This window comes from Macaca nemestrina, chromosome 6 (assembly GCF_043159975.1).
Source record: "Macaca nemestrina isolate mMacNem1 chromosome 6, mMacNem.hap1, whole genome shotgun sequence".
Taxonomy (NCBI): domain Eukaryota; kingdom Metazoa; phylum Chordata; class Mammalia; order Primates; family Cercopithecidae; genus Macaca; species Macaca nemestrina.
Window position 1 is genome coordinate 167,058,902 of NC_092130.1, and position 16,670 is coordinate 167,075,571.

Here is a 16,670-nt window from a genome sequence, read left to right on the forward strand (position 1 = left end):
CTACTTTTAGTTTAGGTAGCAAAATCGTGGAACCCAATTTGAATTTGCATTTTTGATTACCAATATAGGTATCAGTAAATCACTTCTCTTGAATTTGTTTATTTTTCATAATTCAGTTATGGAGAAAAATGAAAAGGATGATGGAGAAAAATGAAAAGGATGATGGAGAAAAGGAGTTACCTGACAGAAAGTTGTGATTTTATGTCCATGGTCAGTGATGACTTCTGTGGTTAGATTTGAAGGGAGGGAGTGAGAATACAAGCCATGTGAACATTTTAGGGGAAGAACATGCCAGGCAGAGAGAATAGCATGTGCAAAGGCTCCGAAGTGGAAGCATGTTGCAACTGGAGAAAGGTGTTGAGTTGAAGTACCTTGGGTGTTCTTATGCTCAGGTGGAAAATCAATAGAGAGGAAGAAAGGGGTAGGCTTGGTTTCTGAGGAAGCCAGAGAAGCTGTGATTCAGAGCTCAAGTTGTAGAGTTAGCTTTGAATAAAAGGAGAATGATTGCATTCACTGAAACAAGAGGAAAAGGGGCTCCTGATGGAGGCCGATTTGTCTTCTGCATGAGTGTAGTGGGAGTTGTTTGAGTCCCTGTGTCATGACCTCTATTTGCTTTGTGCTGTAGAAATCAGGGTCATTCTTTGAGTATGATAAGGAAGGATGGTATAACAACTTGAGGACACAGGGATTTGAAGACACAGCTCTTATGAAGCTTGGTAGAGGGAAGTGGCTATAGTCATGTAGAATGATTCCCAAGTAGCATTAGGGGCCAGTTTGAGTTCGGGGACCATGAATTCCCAGTGCCAAGCATCTGCATCACCATGACCTATGCATGCCGGTGGAAAGGGTTCACCTGGTTCATTTGGGTTGGGCTTCTCCTGGGTGGGGCAGTGGAAGGTTCAGAGAGTGATGGAGTGAAGGATATTAGCAAAATAATGATTGAAGTGTGAAATCATGTTAGGAGAGGGCATGAACCAGGGAGTAAGGGTGAAGAGACCTGGAGAAGACGTGGCATCTAGTGGATTCCTGGTTTGCCAAAGCCGAAGCATCATGGGAATGAGGAAATGGTGGAGCTCCACGCTGATTATTCAAGGAGGACACCATTCAGGATTCAAAGACAGGCCCTTTTAGTGGTTTCAGCTTTTGGGTGTCATCATGGAGGTTAGTTGTTGAAATGAAGCAGGATAAGTAGAGCCAGCTTCTTTCATTTATTTTATTTGTCCTAGGGGATATTTTAATGAGTCTATTTATTACTTCTTTTACCTCATTGTGTTTATATTCTGCTTTGTTAATTTCTATGCTGTTTACATTTTTATGGTTATGCCTTCTCACAGAGAGAAAGAGTTAAGAGATGTAAACAATGTTGTTGGAACTATATTAGTCTTTGAGAGGTTATCAATCTCATCTTCTAGAACCCTCAATACAAAGGAATTTTATGATTTCAAACACGTGTTTGTGTTACTGAGAGGACTGAAAGAGCCGCAAGTTACTTGAGGATTCCCTGTGAGAGCTGGCCCTGAGAATGGAGACCACATGTGTGTTTCTCTCCAAGGTAGAGTCAGAGGACTTAAGATTCAGACTTTAAAAAATATTAGTGTTCTCTCAGAGAACTGAGGAGTTAGTTTACGTAGAATGAGATGACTGACCTTTGCAAATATTTAGGTTTTGTGGATGTTTGTGATTTTCCAACCAGTAATAACAACGAGCACTTCTTGTGTGCTTACTTTATGCCAGGCACTGCTCTTAGTGTTTTACTTGCATTTGTTTTATGGAATACTTGCAAAAACTACAGTGAGTTCTACTATTATCACCATTATACATATGAGGGAATTGAGACTGAGTAGGATTTTCAGGATCATGCAGAGCAAGGATTTGAATCCTAGTTTCAAGACATATAAGTTTAAAGATGTGTAATGCTGGAACTTGGAATGGAGCTGGACACTGTGACTAACTGACAGTCTGTTGTTTCATGGGCTTGCTTTCCGACTAGGTGATAAATCACTGATTCTGTCTGTATCATCCGTCTATAACTATCTGTCTACCTAATCTCCTCCTCCAGAATTGATCACCATGCCCCAAATCATGTTAGTTTATATTTATTAAATCCATTCTTGAGAAATGTACAATATAGTTAGAGGGCTGGGTAATGTCTTTGAAATTAATGAGGGGATGACTATGGTTTGTTGGCAAAGACAAGGAGAGAAAGAAGGGTGGCTGGATCTGATTTATGTGATATGAAGGAAATGTGATGGGAAGAGAGGCTGCTGATGGCTTTTGAAGGTATTTTCTCTACTGATGGAGAAGTGCCTGTAATTCTGGTCCATCTACACTGATCCAGTTGATTCCCTTGTCCTTAACAATTTCCTTTACAGGACGCCTGGCCTGTGCTAGTGTGAAGGATGTGGCCAAGCATCACTGGGGCTAAAATCTCACCTGGAGGCTGAGCCACCATTCCTTCCACTGCTTCTGTGCTCTCAAGAGCTAGATAAACAATATACCACTGTGCTATCTTTTTTTTTTTTGGTTAGGATCTTTGTGTAAATGGTGCACAAATACTACATTTTAAAAGCTCATTAGTGGAGGAGGCAGTCAATGAGCTTGTAAATATGTTGCTGGATGTGGAAGTTTTATCTGAAGAAGAAAGTGAAAAAATATCCAATGAAAATAATATTAATTACAAAAATGAAAATTCAGGTAAGAGATGGGGTAATGAAAGGGTCTTGTTTTTCTATGATATTTACTAAAAACTAAAACTGAATTTTCTAGATAGCAATTAATTTCATACTTCTATAAAACATCCTTTCAATTTTCTAATGATGTGTATAAATCTGAAATTATGGCCCTGAACATATTTTAGTGACTCTATGTTGTTAATTCTTACTACTTTTGGTTAAACTGTGCAAACATGCACTTTTCATTGGCCCTTGTTAGTTTTCTTTGCATTTATGTATGGGTGGGTGTTTTATTTTACCTTATCAATAGAGTTGGATGGATGATTGATTGGAATTCCCCTCAGAGAGCATCTAGACTGAGCAAACCTTTTGCAGGACAGAGGAGAACACTGAGATATGAAGAAGGGAAATTATCTCCCCAAAGTTTTAGGGCTATTGGTGGGAGGTAGCACCAGAACCCAGGCCCTTGGGGGCCAGTGTAGCTTTTTCAGTTCTTGCCTCTTTTGTTGGCTGTTTACTCATACTGAGAAGGAGATGCCTCCATCAATCCATCTGATTCCTGATTTCCTCCTCCTACTTTTTGATGTCCTCACTTCCTAAGAAGTGTGAGGTTTAAGTGATATTAAACTTGCATGTAATTTATCCTTTAGTTGCAACAGATGATTCTATCTATCTATCTATCTATCTATCTATCTATCTATCTATCTATCCATCCATCCATCCATCCATCTATCCATCCATCCATCTAACTTATCGCTATCTCTTTCATCTTGTAACAGCAAAAAGAGAAGAAGGAAATTTTGACACCTTGACATCATTCATTAATGCCAGAGCCGATGCCCTGTTTTTGACGACAGTCATGAGGAAAAAGAAAGAAACCGAGATGTTAGAGGAAGAAGCCCGCGAGTTGCTCTCTCATTTCAACCATCGGAACGTGGATGCTCTTCTGAAAGTTACAAGGAATACACTAGAGGCCATTCGCAAACGCATTCATTCCTCTCACACAATTAACTTCCGGGGTAATAATCTCATATGGTTTGCTTAGTGAATGATCAGGCATAGTTGCTGGTGTGTGTGTGTGTGTGTGTGTGTGTGTGTGTGTGTGCGCGCGTGCGTATGCATGCGTACGTTCCTGTTAAAATTAAATAATTAAAAATATCCATCATTTATTTTTTTATTTTTATTTTTATTTTTGAGACGGATTCTTGCCCTGTCTCCCAAGCTGGAGTGCAGTGTCACGATCTCTGCTCACTGCAACCTTCGCCTCCTGGGTTCAAGTGATTCTCTGGCTTAGCTGCCCAAGTAGCTGGGAGTAGCCGCCATGGCTGGCTAATTTTTTGTACGTTAGTAGAGACGGGGTTTCACCGCGTTGCCCAGGCTGGTTGCGAACTCCTGAGCTCAGGCAATCCACCCGCCTCGGCCTCCCAAAGATTACAGGCGTGAGTCACTGTACCTGGCCATATCCGCTGTTTATTTAGTGCCTTCTTGTAATTTTAAACATTATGAACTTGATCATCCCAACAATTCTATTAAGTAGATACTATCTTTACTCTCATGTTAAATCAGAGAACTAGAGCACAGCACAGGGAGGTTAAACAGTTTGCTTAAGCTTTTGTTAATAACATGAAAATTGGTAGTACGTTTAGTCTTTTTGTAATAAGATGAAAATATATAAAATTATTTTAATTGGTGAAAGAAAAAGGTACATACTTTAAAAGAAGTTATATGGAAAAGATTCTTTCATTGTTAAATCATTAGGTTTGTCAGCCAGTCTTACAAAGTGGAAACATCTTACTAATGTCACACTCTTCAAAGGATATATATGCATTTTACTATTTTTATGCTAATTTAGTACTTTCTAGCTGGTTTCCTCATTTTCAATAGCATCGTCTTTTCCTCAGCACAGTTCAGAAACAGGTGGTGTATTTCTCAGGTGGGCCACAAAAATCTGTCAAATCTAGAGGCATCCTGAAATTAAATTTTAAGTTAAAAATGGTAAAAAGAAAACAAATAATAGTAATTAATGAAAACTCAAATAATAGGATAATAAAATCTTTTTATGTATCTTGAATATTGGCATTTGAAGGAAAACATCTTTAATATTTAATTAAAAGTGGGTAAATAAAAGTGAAAACTCTGAAAGATTTTTGTTTGTTTGGTGCCATGGAGTATTATGTTTTACTTCATTCAAGATGGAGGATAGTTCTTTCTTTTGACACAGGGTTATTATTAGAACTTAATAAATGTTGGCTGATAGGCTAAATATTCAATCACAATTATTTATCAGCTTTTGTATTACAGATATTTGCAACTACGTAAAGTTATGTATGATGTAAAGTTATGTATGATACATACATGTCTATATCTACATACCTATACCTGTGTTCCACCTTTAAAGCTCCTTCAATATGAATGGCAAATTGTGCTTTATTTCTTTTCCATTTTTTTAAACTATTCCACATTTGGATTATACACACCATGGTAGGAAAGATCTATGTTTTATCTGAAATTCCAAAGTGGTTATTTGTTCTAACTTTGGCTTATGCCGATAGTCTTGTTCTTCATTCCTGGCTTACTTAGTTACATTTAACTAATTTGTTGGCATCCTGTTATTTGGAAGAATCATCTCTAATATTTTAGAGAAGTGTTTATAATTTAGCCTGATCCCACACAGTGGGTTTCTTTGTGGAGAGTATTCCAAGAAGCTGTAAACAGCAAAAAGTGCCTTGGGTTCCCCTGAACTGCTTTGTTATATTCAGCAATACCAGATCCTCCATGAGTTTTAATTGACTCATTCATTCAACAAGTATTTATTGGATTTTATAGCTATTATGTATTGTTTTAATTCTTATGGTTACAAAGGAAACAAATCTTATTTTAAATGAAAAATGTGAATTATTCCTTGTTTTGGGTTAACTCAGACAGTAACAGTGCCTCTAACATGAAGCAGAACAGTCTGCCCATTTTCCGGGCAAGCGTCACTCTGGCCATTCCCAACATCGTCATGGCCCCTGCCCTGGAAGATGTACAGCAGACCCTGAACAAAGCCGGGGAGTGCATCATCAGTGTCCCTAAGGGCGTCAGACAGTGGAGCAGCGAACTGCTGTCCAAGGTGGGTGTGGGGTGCAGGAATGGTTTCATATGGAAACCACTTCTTTTACAGATGGGACAGAGCTGAAAAATATCCTTTTACATTGTAGAAAAAGATACAAGAAAGAAAAATGGCAGCTTTGCAGAGTAATGAAGACAGTGATTCTGATGTTGAAATAGGAGAAAATGAACTTCAAGGTAAATGTTCTTTTAGTCTTTTAAAAGAGGCATTGTAAATCAACATTCATTGAGCTTAAATGTGTTTTAACCCCTCCATGTAATTCTCAATTTATTTTAGATCAGAATATTAATCTATGAGCCAATTTGAAGTTGACAAAGTATCAAGGTCCATGTATTTTAATATCATACTTTTAGTTGACTTCTGTTAATATGGTGAATCACATTTATTGATTCGCATATATTGAACAAATCTTGCATCCAGGGGATAAATTTCACTTAATCATGACGAATGATCTTTTAAATGTACTGTTGAATATAGTTTGCTAGGATTTTGTTGAGGATTTTTGCATTTATGTCCACCAGTGATATTGGCCTGTAGATTTTAAAAATCGTAGTGCGTGTGACTAGCTTTGGTATCAGCGTAATGCTGGCCTTGTAAAATGAGTTTGGAAGTATTCCCTTCTCTTTAATTTTTTGAAGTGCTAGAGAAATATTGGTATTAGTTCTTTGAATGTTTGGTAGAGTTTAGCTGTGCAACCATCTGGTGGTAGGCTTTCTTTTGATGGTAGACTTTAAATTACTGATTTGATCTTTTTTCTTACTATTGGTCTGTTCAGATTTTCAATGTCTTCTTGATTCCATCTTGGTAGATTAATTATATGTTTCTAGGAATTTATTCATTTCTTCTAGGTTGGCACAAAATTGTTCTTAGCATTCTAATGATAATTTGTATTTTTGGGTTATCAGTAGTAATATCTCCTTTCATTTGTGATTTTATTTGCTTGAGTCCTCTTTTTTACTTAGCCTAGCTAAGGATTTGTCAATTTTATGTAGCTTTTCAGAAAAACAACTTTTCGCTTCATTGATCTTTTCTATTGTTTTTCTAGTCTCTATTTCATTTGTTTATGCTCTTATCTTTATCTCCTCCCTTCTGCTAACTTTGGGCTTGTTTGTTCTTCTTTCTCTAGTTCTTTGAGTTGTAATGTTACGTTATATATTTGAGATCTCTCTCCTTTATTGACTTAGCTGTTCGTTTTGCTATACTGTTTCCTCTTAGAACTGCTTTTGCTGAATCCAGTAAGTTTTGATATGTCGTGTTTCCATTCTCATTTGTCTCAGGATGTTTAAAAATTTCTCATTTAATTACTTCTTTGATCTGATTTGAGAAGTTTTTTTCAGAAGCATATTGTTTTATTTTCACATATTTAAAACATTTGCATGATTTTTCCTGTTTGATTTTTTTCCTGATTGATTTCTAGTTTCACACAATTGGTTTGGAAAAGATACTTGTTGTAATTTGATCTTAAGTTTGTTAAGGAAGACTCGTTTTGTGGTCTAACATATGATGCATCACAGAGAGTGTTCTGTATGCACTCTAGAAGAAAGTATATTCTGTTTCTGTTAGATGGAATATTCTGTCTGTTAGGTATATTTGGTCTAAAGTGTCGTTCAAGTCTAGTATTTCTTTATTGATTTTCTGTTTAGATGATCTGTTCAATCATGAAAGTAGGGTATTAAAATCCCCTACTGTTATTGTGTTCTAGTCTGTGTCTCTCTTCAGATCTCTTAATATTTGCTTTATATAGTTAGATGCTCCAATGTTGGGTGTATATGTATTTACAATTATAATATCATTTTGAAGAATTTATTCCCTTATCACTATATGATGATCTGTGTCTCTTTTTACACTTTTTGATCTGAAGTCTATTTTGCGTTTTCATTTATATGAACTATATTTTTTCATCCCTTCACTTTCAATCTATGAGTGAACTTTAAGGTGGAATGAGTCTCTTGTAAGCAGCGTATAGTTGGGTCTTTTTGTGGTCTTTTAATCCATTTGGCTACTCTATGCTTTTTGATTGGCGTATTTAATACATTTACATTCAAAGTAATTGTTGACAGGTACAGGTTTACTCTTGCCTTTTTGTTAATTGTTTTCTGGTTGTTTTGTAGATCCTTTGTTTCTTTTTTCCTTTTGCGGTTTGATAGCTTTCTATAGTGATATATTTTGGATCTTTTCTTTTTTTTTCTTTTGTGTATCTGTTGTAGCCTTTTGTTTTGTGTTTACCCTGAGGCTTACACAAAACATGTTATACTCATTATAGGCTATTTTAAGTTGGTAACAACTTAATTTTGATTGCATATACAAATTATATACTTTTACTCCCCACCTTGTACATTTCAAGTTTTTTGATGTCACACTTTATACCTTTCTATAATTTGTATCCCTTAATAAATTTGTGTAGCTCTAGTTGTTTTTAGTAGTTTTGCCTCTTAACTTTTTTTACTGGAAATATTAAAGATTTACCCACCACCATTACAGTATTGGAGTGTTTTGGATTTGCCAATATGCTTACTTTTATCAGTGAGTATTATATTTTCATGTCACTAATAAATATCTTCTTCCTTCAGCTTAATCTCCATTTAGCATTTCCTGTGAGGTGGGTCTTGTGGTGATAAACTCTCTCAGCTTTTGTTTGTATGAGAAAGTTTATACCATCCCTTTGTTTTTGAAAGATGTTATTGCTGGATATAGTATTCTTAGCAGTTATTTTATTTCAGTATTTTGAATATATCACTTCACTCCCTTCTAACCTGCAAGGCTTCTGCTAAGAAATCTACTGATAATTTTATGAATGTGAATGTTCTCTTACATACAATGAAACACTTTTCCCTTGCTACTTTCAACATGAACTCTTTCTTTATCTTTAGCTATTGACAATTTCATTATAATGTGTCTTGGTGTGAGTGTTTTTGAATTAATCTTATTTAATGTCCTTTGGGCTTCCTGGAGCTGGCTTTCTATTTCTTCCCTCAGGCCTGTAAGTTTTTGCCATTATTTCACTGAGTATGTTTCCTCTCTCTTTCTTTTCTCTTTCTGGCAAGCCAATAATTCATAAGTTGTTCCTCTTGATGGTGTTCCATAAGTCTGTTAAGATATCTTCATTCTTTTTATTTTTTGCTCCTCAGATTGGATGATTTTTCAGTGACCTCTCTTTGAATTCGCTGATTTTTTTTCTCCTTCTGCTTGATCTAGTCTTCTGTGGAAACTATTAAATTTTTGTGTTCAGTTATAGCATTCTTCAGTTCTATATTTGCTGTTTGGTGCTTTTTTTACTTTCTGTCTTCGTTGAAGTTCTCAGTTTGTTTTTGTATTTCTGTCTTGATATTGGTGAGGATCTTTATGAATATTACAGATGGTCCCTGACTTACAATGGTTTGGCTTCACATTCTTTTTGACTTTAATGGGGTTATCAGGATGTAACTTATAGTAAGTCAAGGAGCATCTGTACTTGGAATAGTTTGACTTACAATTTTTTAACTTTATAATAGGCTTACGAGGGTATTAAGTGCATTTTTGACTTATGATGGATTTATTGGGATGTAACCTCATCATAGGTCAAGGAGCATCTGTATTTTGAATTCCATGTCAGATAAAGTACATATGTCCACTTCACTCAGAACAGTTTCTGGAAATTTATTTTGTTATTTTATTTGAACTGTATTTCTCTGTTTTTGTTCATTTTCTTTGACCCTCTTTGGGGTCAAATGAAAACCCATTTTCATTTTCTTTGGTTTCTGTGTATTATAAAAGACAGCTACCTCTTTCAGTCTTGTCAGACTGACCTCATGTGGGAGGATCTCACTGCTTTGACTAGCCAGAGATTTCTTTTTTTTTTTTTTTTTTTGAGACGGAGTCTCGCTCTGTCGCCCAGGCTGGAGTGCAGTGGCCGGATCTCAGCTCACTGCAAGCTCCGCCTCCCGGGTTCACGCCATTCTCCTGCCTCAGCCTCCCGAGTAGCTGGGACTACAGGCGCCCGCCACCTCGCCCGGCTAGGTTTTTTTTTGTATTTTTTAGTAGAGACGGGGTTTCACCGTGTTAGCCAGGATGGTCTCGATCTCCTGACCTCGTGATCCGCCCGTCTCGGCCTCTCAAAGTGCTGGGATTACAGGCTTGAGCCACCGCGCCCGGCCGACTAGCCAGAGATTTCAAGATGCCTCTGTAATCTTAGTGTTTGTCCAGACTGCTTTCTCTGTTTTTTGTCCCCCCTACCCTGGAGGTTTGGATATGATATGTCCTGTCAGTACCCCTAAGATTCGTAAGGTAGGAGCCAGATTCTCTAGATGTAGCTGGAAATGTTGGCGTGTTGAATGCATGCTCCAATTTTTCCTGTCTTCACCGTGAAGCTGAGCACAGGCATTTATCTTCAGTTCTTTGCATTAAGCCAGAGAGAGGATCTGTGGCAAATGCCTGCAGTCATGTTCAGGCTGCATCGTCTGATTCTGGGGAGATAAGGGATGGAAATTGGCCCGTTGTACATCCACCTCTTTGTTTTCCATGGTCTATGGCTACTCAAAAGTACAAAGACCCACTGACTCCCAGAGCTAGCTAGATCATTAAAGAGACAGTCCTTTGGGTAGGAGCTATAGAAGTTATGGCACTTGGTGCATGTCATAACTCCTTCCAGAAAGAATGTCTAGGCCTAGGCTTATCACTAGGTGAGCCAGAGGGAAAACTCATGAAGTGCTGAGCTCTGGCTCCAGCTGCTGGAGGGGTCCTGTTTGTTTGCCTCATTAGCTCTCTGATGTATGGTTTTTAGAAGCCAGGCCATCAAGTAGCCACTAGGGGATGTGCCAGAAGCCCCTTCCCAGAAAGAAAATGGAAGCTGCACATTCTTGATCCTTTTCTGCATTGTTCTGAGTGGGTGTAGCCCCTGGTAGTGTTTCCACGTCCATTTACACTTCCTTTCTGTTTTGTGATCTAGGGAAATTCACGTATGCCTAATGCCCTTTCTTCAAGTAGCTAAGAGGTTTAGGATTGAGTCCTTTGGGAGGTGGCTGCAGAAGTTGGGGCACTCAGTGCCTAGCATTAACCCCTTCTGGACAGAAGCAGAAACCTGTGCTTTTTAAGCCCCTTCTCTGCACTGCTCCTGGGGGACAAAGCCTGTTGAAGTGCTTATGTGCTCATATTAAATGGCCGCTTCTTCCTGTGGTTTAGAGAGACACACAAATGCCAGTCCCGTCTGCTCCCAGAGATGGGAGTTTTAGAATGTAGTCCCTTGGGTGGAAGCTGTAAATGTTGGAGCACTTGGTGTGAGGGAGAAACAAGGGGCCATGGTTTTAAAGCCCCATTTCTGCACAACTTCCACGGAATGAAGCCTCTGTAAGTGCTTCATGCCTGTGTGAAGCCCTCACTGTTTTCTTGTGGTCTAGGGAGACTCTTGTGTGTCTAATCCACTCCACTCTCAGAGCTGCTGAATTAAGAGCCATGGGGAACCTTAAGAGTTATGGTGATACATGTGAGGTCCAAAGTCTCATTTCCACAGAGAGAAGCTGTGTGTTGCAGATTCCTTTCCCAATTCTCTGGTTCAGTGCCCAGGGCAGGATCTGTGTCCAAGTGTGTCTCTACTTTTCCTGCCCATTTGATGGGGATGTGTTTTTGGTTATAACATAAGTAGGAGGCTCTCCCTAGGTCTCTGACTTTCTCTCAGATGGGACTGATCTGAGAATAGATGTGTATTGGGTGTGTCCATGGGTGGAAGGAGAGCCAGGACCTTCTTATTCAGCCATGTTACTGACTTCATTCTTCTCATTCCCCAGATTTTTAACTTCTTTGGCCAATCTCTTATTTGCCCCCAACTAATATCATTGCCTCAGGCAGCTGTGAAGTTAAGCAATTGTTGCTGATAGTCTTTTGACAAATGCTTTGGGGGTAGGACTTTTTTTCTCAGAGAGTTCTGAATCAGGTCAAATAAAAATTAACTATTTGAACAAGGCTTTTCCAGGGAGCTCCCAGACAGCTCAAAGAGTGAAAATTCTGTGGAGCTCCCTAAGGAGCTCCAAGCCCAGGCTGGCCCTTCCAGGGACTGCTAGGCTACCGGTGGTGGGTTTTTTTTCCCCTCCAGTAATGGTTGTAAGGCTGCTGTTTTTCAAGGCTACCCGGCTACCCTGTAGCCAGAGAGCGGCAGTGGGACTAGAGCAAGTCAAAACACCACAAAACTTGCTGCTGTTACCAAGATTCAGCATTGTTCTTGAATAAACACTTTCTGGATTATTGCAAGGTTTGATTAATTTACAGAGTCCTGAAAAGTTGACATTGACAGTTCTTTCCATTATTTTCATTGCTTTTATAAAGGAGAAGATTTTCAGAAGTCCTTGCTTTACTATTACAGAAATATCCTCATCTTCTAAAAGTACATCTTTTGCTAGTAGTGTAAAGTTTTCTCTTCTTTTTTTCTTTTTAGATACCTTGGAGATAGCATCTGTAAATTTACCCATTCCCGTGCAAACCAAGAACTATTATAAGAATGTTTCTGAAAACAAAGAGATTGTAAAATTAGTTTCTGTACTTAGCACAATTATCAACTCCACCAAAAAGGTATGTCAGGAGGGTCTGGCAGCCAGACCTTTTACTTTGCAACATGCATTTGTGTGAGGGTGATCATCACAAGGTTGTTCTGTATGTAGCCTGGGTCTCACCCACTGTGCTTTCTGGGGACAGCTAATGGCATCTTGTGTGTGCTCAGCAAATGTTTATCTAACTGAAGATCTTTCATTCTAGATTGCAAGGTGAAAGAAAATTATTCCTACTCTCATACTGTGTTTTGTTTAATGCCTTTAATATCTTCTTTTAATGCAAATGAATCTAACTTAAAAAAAATCTACAATGTTCCAAACTACAAGTCAGACTGTTGTTATAATTCACCTTTGAAGAACCAATGATACTAACATATTTGAAACAGAATAAGGTTTGTAGTCATTTTTTAATATTTGAGTAGTCAGGCAAATGTTATAAAATATCAGATAAAAATTTATTTATATTGCCACATAGAAATTAGATGAAACTGAGAATAAAGAAGATATTAGTACTATCAATACAAACTTGAACTGGAAATGAATGTACATTCAAGGCAATTTTTTCTTTCAACATAATCTCCTCTCAACTTCCCCTTTTTTGTTCATGCAAATCTATTTTACAGACAAAAGGATGTAAAACCCTGAAGTCATCTTTTATTTTTTTTAAAAAATCTCTTCTAATTCACATGGCCAGTAAGACTTGTTGACTTGTTAATAATGTTTCCCAGTGTGTAAGGAATAGTTGTTGTTCAGTGAGTGCATTTTTCTATTCCTCAGTTTTGATACAATGAGTTACATTCATTTGAAAGCACTCTGAAAAGCTACCATTGCTGTAACAATGTGAGGAAATATTATTAAGTTTAGTTTTAATGTGTTCCCAAGGGAACTGGACATCTTTTGCATTTATTCACTTTTAATTTTCCTTTCTTAATATATCGAAGGTCCTGTATTTAATTTTCCCCTAGGGACAGTATTCATATAACTCAATAAATATTTATCTAGTACTTAGATTATTAGGCTCTATACTGAATGGTAAGCAAAGTATTCCATGATAACAATAAATATTCAGAAATATTTTCAAGTATCTCAGTATTCCTAGAAAATAAAATAAAATAAATCAGCAATAAGATCCACTAGTTTCTCTAGTATGATCAACTGCTATTATGAAACTCTAAGAGTAAGAAATCATAGTTAAAATTAACACACAGTGCTGGCAACAAAATACTTATCTCTGTGTCTTTTTTTTGAGAAGAGGTTTCACTCTTGTTGCCTAGGCTGGAGTGCAATGGTACAGTCTTGGCTCACTACAACCTCTGCATCCCAGGTTCAAGCGATTCTCCTGTCTCAGCCTCCTGAGTAGCTGGAATTAGAGGCGTGTGCCACCACACTCTGTTAATTTTGTACTTTTAGTAGAGATAGGGTTTTGCCATGTTGGTCAAGCTGGTCTCGAACTCCTGACCTCAGGTGATCCACCTGCCTGGGACTCCCAAAGTACTGGGATTACAGGCATGAGCCACCGTGCCCGGCCTCTGTGTCACTTTTATTACATTTGCTTTTATATGAAGGAAATGCTCAGATATTAGTTTTCTTAAAATAGTAGAAAAGGTTGTCATTTATAACAACTTGAAGAACTTACTCCAGATTTATAGGATAGCCAAATTGTTTCTGGGAGAATATATGTACTCTTAGTCATAGTATTAGATATAGCCAGCCCTTCACAGCCATAGACCTTTCTGAATGATTCTGCCTCAACCACAGAAAATCCTATGATCCCTGCCCCTTTCCTGTTGCTGTAGCTGATTGAATTAGAGTGTAAACCCAACCTGCCTTTAGCATGCCCATAGATTGGTCATCAGCTTATAACACAACCTGGCTTGAAAAGATGAGCTGAGGCTGGATGTGGTGACCCATGCCTGTAATCTCAGCACTTTGAGAGGCCAAGGTTAGGGATCACTTGAGGCCAGGAGTTTGAGACCAGCCTGGCCAACATGGCAAAACTCTGTCTCTACTAAAAACACAAAAATTAGCCAGGCCTGCATGGTGGATGTCTGTAATCCCAGCTACTCATGAAGCTGAGGCATAAGAATTGCCTGAACCCAGAAGACGGAGGTTGCAATGAGCTGAGATGGTGCCACTACACTCTAGCCTGGGTGACAGAGTGGGACTCCATCTCAAAACAAACAAACAAACAAACTACGTTGAGCTGGACCAAACAATCAAAATAACCTTGGTTACATAATCAGAACAATTCTACATGTGTAGTTCATCTAATTTTCCTATTGAGGTCATTTTCCTTTCGAGGTCTAGGTTACCTCCATGTGAAAAACTTCTAATTTAATAAAGACAAACACTTTAATATAAAAGAATACCCTCCAACATATTTAGTTAGGGTATATTCTTAATATTATAAGCTTGGGTGTTGAGAGAGCTCCAGATTCTGGAACTTCTACCCATTTCTGGGAATCTTCAATAATCTGTAATTAATTCTTCAAACCATCATACATATGTGATTATGTCTACATGCCGTTGCAATGCATTCTCAGTCTGCATGTCAACACTTCAGTTCATGCAAACGAATCATTTGTGGTTGGGACAGGCAGTGATAGGTTTAGCTTTCTGCATTTTAATGGATGGGAAGTATCACCATCCATTAAACCTGAGGCTCTGAGGGAGTTGGAGTGGAACTGCTTCTTGGTTTGGTGCAGATTGGTGCAATTTACTTAAAATAATCAGACCATTTAGAATCCTGTAATGCTCAATTATTTCAAATAATTGCATTTGTTATTCTTTATCAGTTAAATTTATTTTTCATGCAGATGTGACTCTGAAATTATAATATAAGGCAGTGGAAAAACTTGATTCACAAAGGAATTAGAAATGAAGAGACAAATTTTTTTGAGCTCATGTTTGTAATCTCAGCACTTTAGGAGGCTGAGATGAGAGGATCACTTGAAGCCGGGAGTTTGAGATCAGCTTGGGTAACACACTGAGATCTTGTCTCTACGAAAATAAACAACAACAAAAAAATTAAATAGAAAAGAAAAGACAAAATTTTAGTTATTTGTAGATGATTCAGTTGTCTACCAAGTAAATCCAAGAGGCTAATCTGAAAAAGAAATTGTGGCTCAACAAGAGTTAAGTTAGTCATCAATGGAAAGATAATTATATGATGTTTTCATAGAATACAATAAACATGTTCCTGAAAATCATCCTGTTTTGAGAAGTTGCATATTTAATATTAAATAATAGGGATTATGAGAAAAACAAGATTGAGGCAGACACAAAATCTATGTAATTTGTAACCAGAGTAGTAATAAAAACAATAATAATCATAGTAAAATATTAACAGTAACAATCATAGTAAAATATTCACACATTTAATAACACTATAGTAATTACAGAACTTTACTATAAAAGATGAAAGAAGGTTGGTAGAAGTGGGAAAAGGAACAGTTGAGGTTGTGGAGTGTAGAAGCAAAGATAAACTCTACAAAAAACAGGCCAAACTCTGCATTCATTCTTTCTTTCTTTCTTGTTCTTTCTGCTTTGATTGGTATTTATTTATTTATCTATTTTTATTTGTACACATTTATGGGATACATGTGCAATTGTGTTACATGCGTAGATTGCATAGTGGCCAAGTCTGGGATTTTAGGGTATCCATCACCCAAATAATGTACATTGCATCTATTAGCGAATTTCTCATCACCCTCCCTTCTGAAGCTGATGAGAAATCTGACTCTTCTGAGCCTCTATTATCTATCATTCTGCTCGCTATGTCCATGAGAAAACATTTTTTAAGCACTAACTTATGAGTGAAAACAATATGCAAAGATATTCTTAAGACAGGTGGTAGCAAAATCAGTCCAAAAGGAAGAAGTGATGGAGGGGGCGTAGCACACAGGGCTGTACTCCTCTGTGGCTTGCTGCTTTAGCCGGTACAAAGCAGTAGCATTTGTTTTGCTGGGAAAAATAGCATTTGAAAACATGACCTCTGCATTAAATCAATACTATCCGCTATTTACCAATTGCCAGAGAGTCATTTCATCTTTACAGATGCATACTTGGTTAGCAAACTAGACTGTTCATTTACAAATAAATTAAAAAAAAATGTATGTGCCATTCATAGCCAGTTGTAATAATAGTGGAAAAGATCTTGTTTACAGTGACAACATCATTGGAAAATACCTAGAAACATGTGTAATAAGAAGTATCTGGGGTCTCTATGAAGACTACCCTAAAACTTAATAAGAACTTTTTGAAAAAGATGACAAGATATGGAAACATGCACTGTGTTCCTGCTTGGTAAGATGCAGTATTGTTCAGATGTCAATTCTTGTTATATGAATTTATACATTTTATGTGATTCCA

General features: G+C 37.5%; 1 protein-coding gene across 1 annotated transcript in view; it reads left to right on the forward strand.

The window, feature by feature from the left end:
- The window catches only part of LOC105492325 (dynein axonemal heavy chain 5), a 257,015-nt gene that overhangs the window by 57,108 nt on the left and 183,237 nt on the right, over positions 1 to 16,670 (forward strand). Inside the window, exons 18-22 of the mRNA XM_011759339.3 lie at positions 2,529 to 2,694; positions 3,452 to 3,691; positions 5,594 to 5,784; positions 5,873 to 5,960; positions 12,188 to 12,321. Coding sequence (XP_011757641.2) covers positions 2,529 to 2,694; positions 3,452 to 3,691; positions 5,594 to 5,784; positions 5,873 to 5,960; positions 12,188 to 12,321 — 819 coding nt within the window. The remainder of the gene's footprint in view (positions 1 to 2,528; positions 2,695 to 3,451; positions 3,692 to 5,593; positions 5,785 to 5,872; positions 5,961 to 12,187; positions 12,322 to 16,670) is intronic.